This window comes from Rosa rugosa, chromosome 2 (genome assembly GCF_958449725.1).
Source record: "Rosa rugosa chromosome 2, drRosRugo1.1, whole genome shotgun sequence".
In the NCBI taxonomy this organism is placed as follows: Eukaryota; Viridiplantae; Streptophyta; class Magnoliopsida; order Rosales; family Rosaceae; genus Rosa; species Rosa rugosa.
Genome location: NC_084821.1, coordinates 9,611,031 through 9,612,493, shown reverse-complemented (window position 1 = coordinate 9,612,493; position 1,463 = coordinate 9,611,031). Strand labels below are relative to the sequence as shown.

The 1,463-nt window shown below is 38.6% G+C and overlaps 1 protein-coding gene across 1 annotated transcript; it reads left to right on the top strand.

Annotated features, from left to right (window-relative positions):
* Window positions 1-250: 250 nt before the first annotated feature.
* Window positions 251-1,130, top strand: LOC133732669 (uncharacterized). The gene has a single exon (XM_062160249.1). It carries the CDS (start codon window positions 395-397, stop codon window positions 857-859), a length of 465 nt encoding a protein of 154 aa, XP_062016233.1. The 5' UTR covers window positions 251-394; the 3' UTR covers window positions 860-1,130.
* Window positions 1,131-1,463: the final 333 nt, after the last annotated feature.

The following is a 1,463-nucleotide window of genomic DNA, read 5'->3' as shown; positions in this document are numbered from 1 at the left end:
CTCCTCATTTTGATTAGGACCAAAGAAAATGAAAAAGCCTATGACTTAAGCATTTTCCATGAGGGTAATGGGGGAGTAATCGTTTGCCACTAATTGTTTGGAAGGCGGCTTAAGTTAGTTAACTCGTGTAAGCAATTCGGCCAAATTTGAAAAATCAGTTACAGGACACTTTGGTCATTTTGAACCAATCCCTAATATAATGCACTCTCTTTTGTTCTCACCCGTATGATTATTCCTATATATAACACTTCGCCATTAGTCCACCCTCCATAAGTTTCAGCTTTCTTTTCCACCAAGACCAACAAAACCAGCTCAACCAACAGAGACTTAAGCTTTCACAGAGAAATCAAACTGTGAGAGACAGCTGAGAGCTTAGCTGGATCTATAATCAAACATGGGCAACAGTCTAAGGTGTTGTTTGGCTTGTGTTCTACCTTGTGGAGCTCTAGACTTGATCCGAATAGTCCATTTAAACGGCTACGTAGAAGAAATCACACGTCCGGTCACTGCCGGCGAGATCCTTGCCGCCAATCCAAATCACTTCCTGAGCAAACCCTGTTCACAAGGCGTCGTTCGCCGCATTTTGATTCTCTTGCCGGAGTCGGAGCTCAAGCGAGGCAGCATATACTTCTTGATTCCGGAGTCTTCGATACCTGACAGTAAGAAGAAGAACAAAGGTAGTAGCGGCGTTAAGAAGTCGTCAAAGAAGAGACTAAGGCATCACCACGTCTCGGAGTGTGATCGATACTTGACGGAGATCGTTTCGGAAAAGAAAAAATCTTCATCACGTAGGGATCGCCGGACTGGACGATCGGTCGGAGCATTTCAGCCTCATCTTGAGAGCATTTCCGAAGACTAACAGTTTTCCCGGTGCCGGAGTTTGATATTTCCGGCAAATTGCTTCACTTTTTTTGGGGTTTCTTTTGTGGATATTTTTTTTTTTGGTTTTTTTTTTTTTGGGGTCTGCGTTTAATAGTGGCAGATTCAGAATTCCAGTATTCATGATCTGTTTGATATATTCTTGAGAAAAGATCATTACATGATCAGAGAGACAGAAAAAGAAGATTTGTACTACACAAATTGCATTTACAGCTTGAAGTACTTGCAAGTAAATATGTTTTCTTCTTTTCTTTCTCTTTCTAATCTTGTGTTTTAAGTGGAGGTGGATATTATAATTGGGCAGCACATCTATTGCCAAAAGAAGGGAAAGGAAACATGAAAAAGAACAAAAAGAAGAAGTCATTCATTTACTTGAAGTGTGGGTTTTCAATATTTTTGGAATTTGAAATAATTTGTGTGTTATCAATAATTTGATTTGAGATTTAGAAATTTCGGTACTTAAAAGTTGTTGATTATACTATTCATAATACATAAATATTCAAATTGGACAAAAGAAGATAAAAAAAAGAGAATTACAATTTCTTAAGACCTAACATATATAGTTGGCTCTTGCCGAGAGTTGA

Coding starts and splice junctions, on each gene's coding strand:
- LOC133732669 (XM_062160249.1), top strand. CDS start 395: ATGGGCAACAGTCTAAGGTGTTGTTTGGCTTGTGTTCTACCTTGTGGA.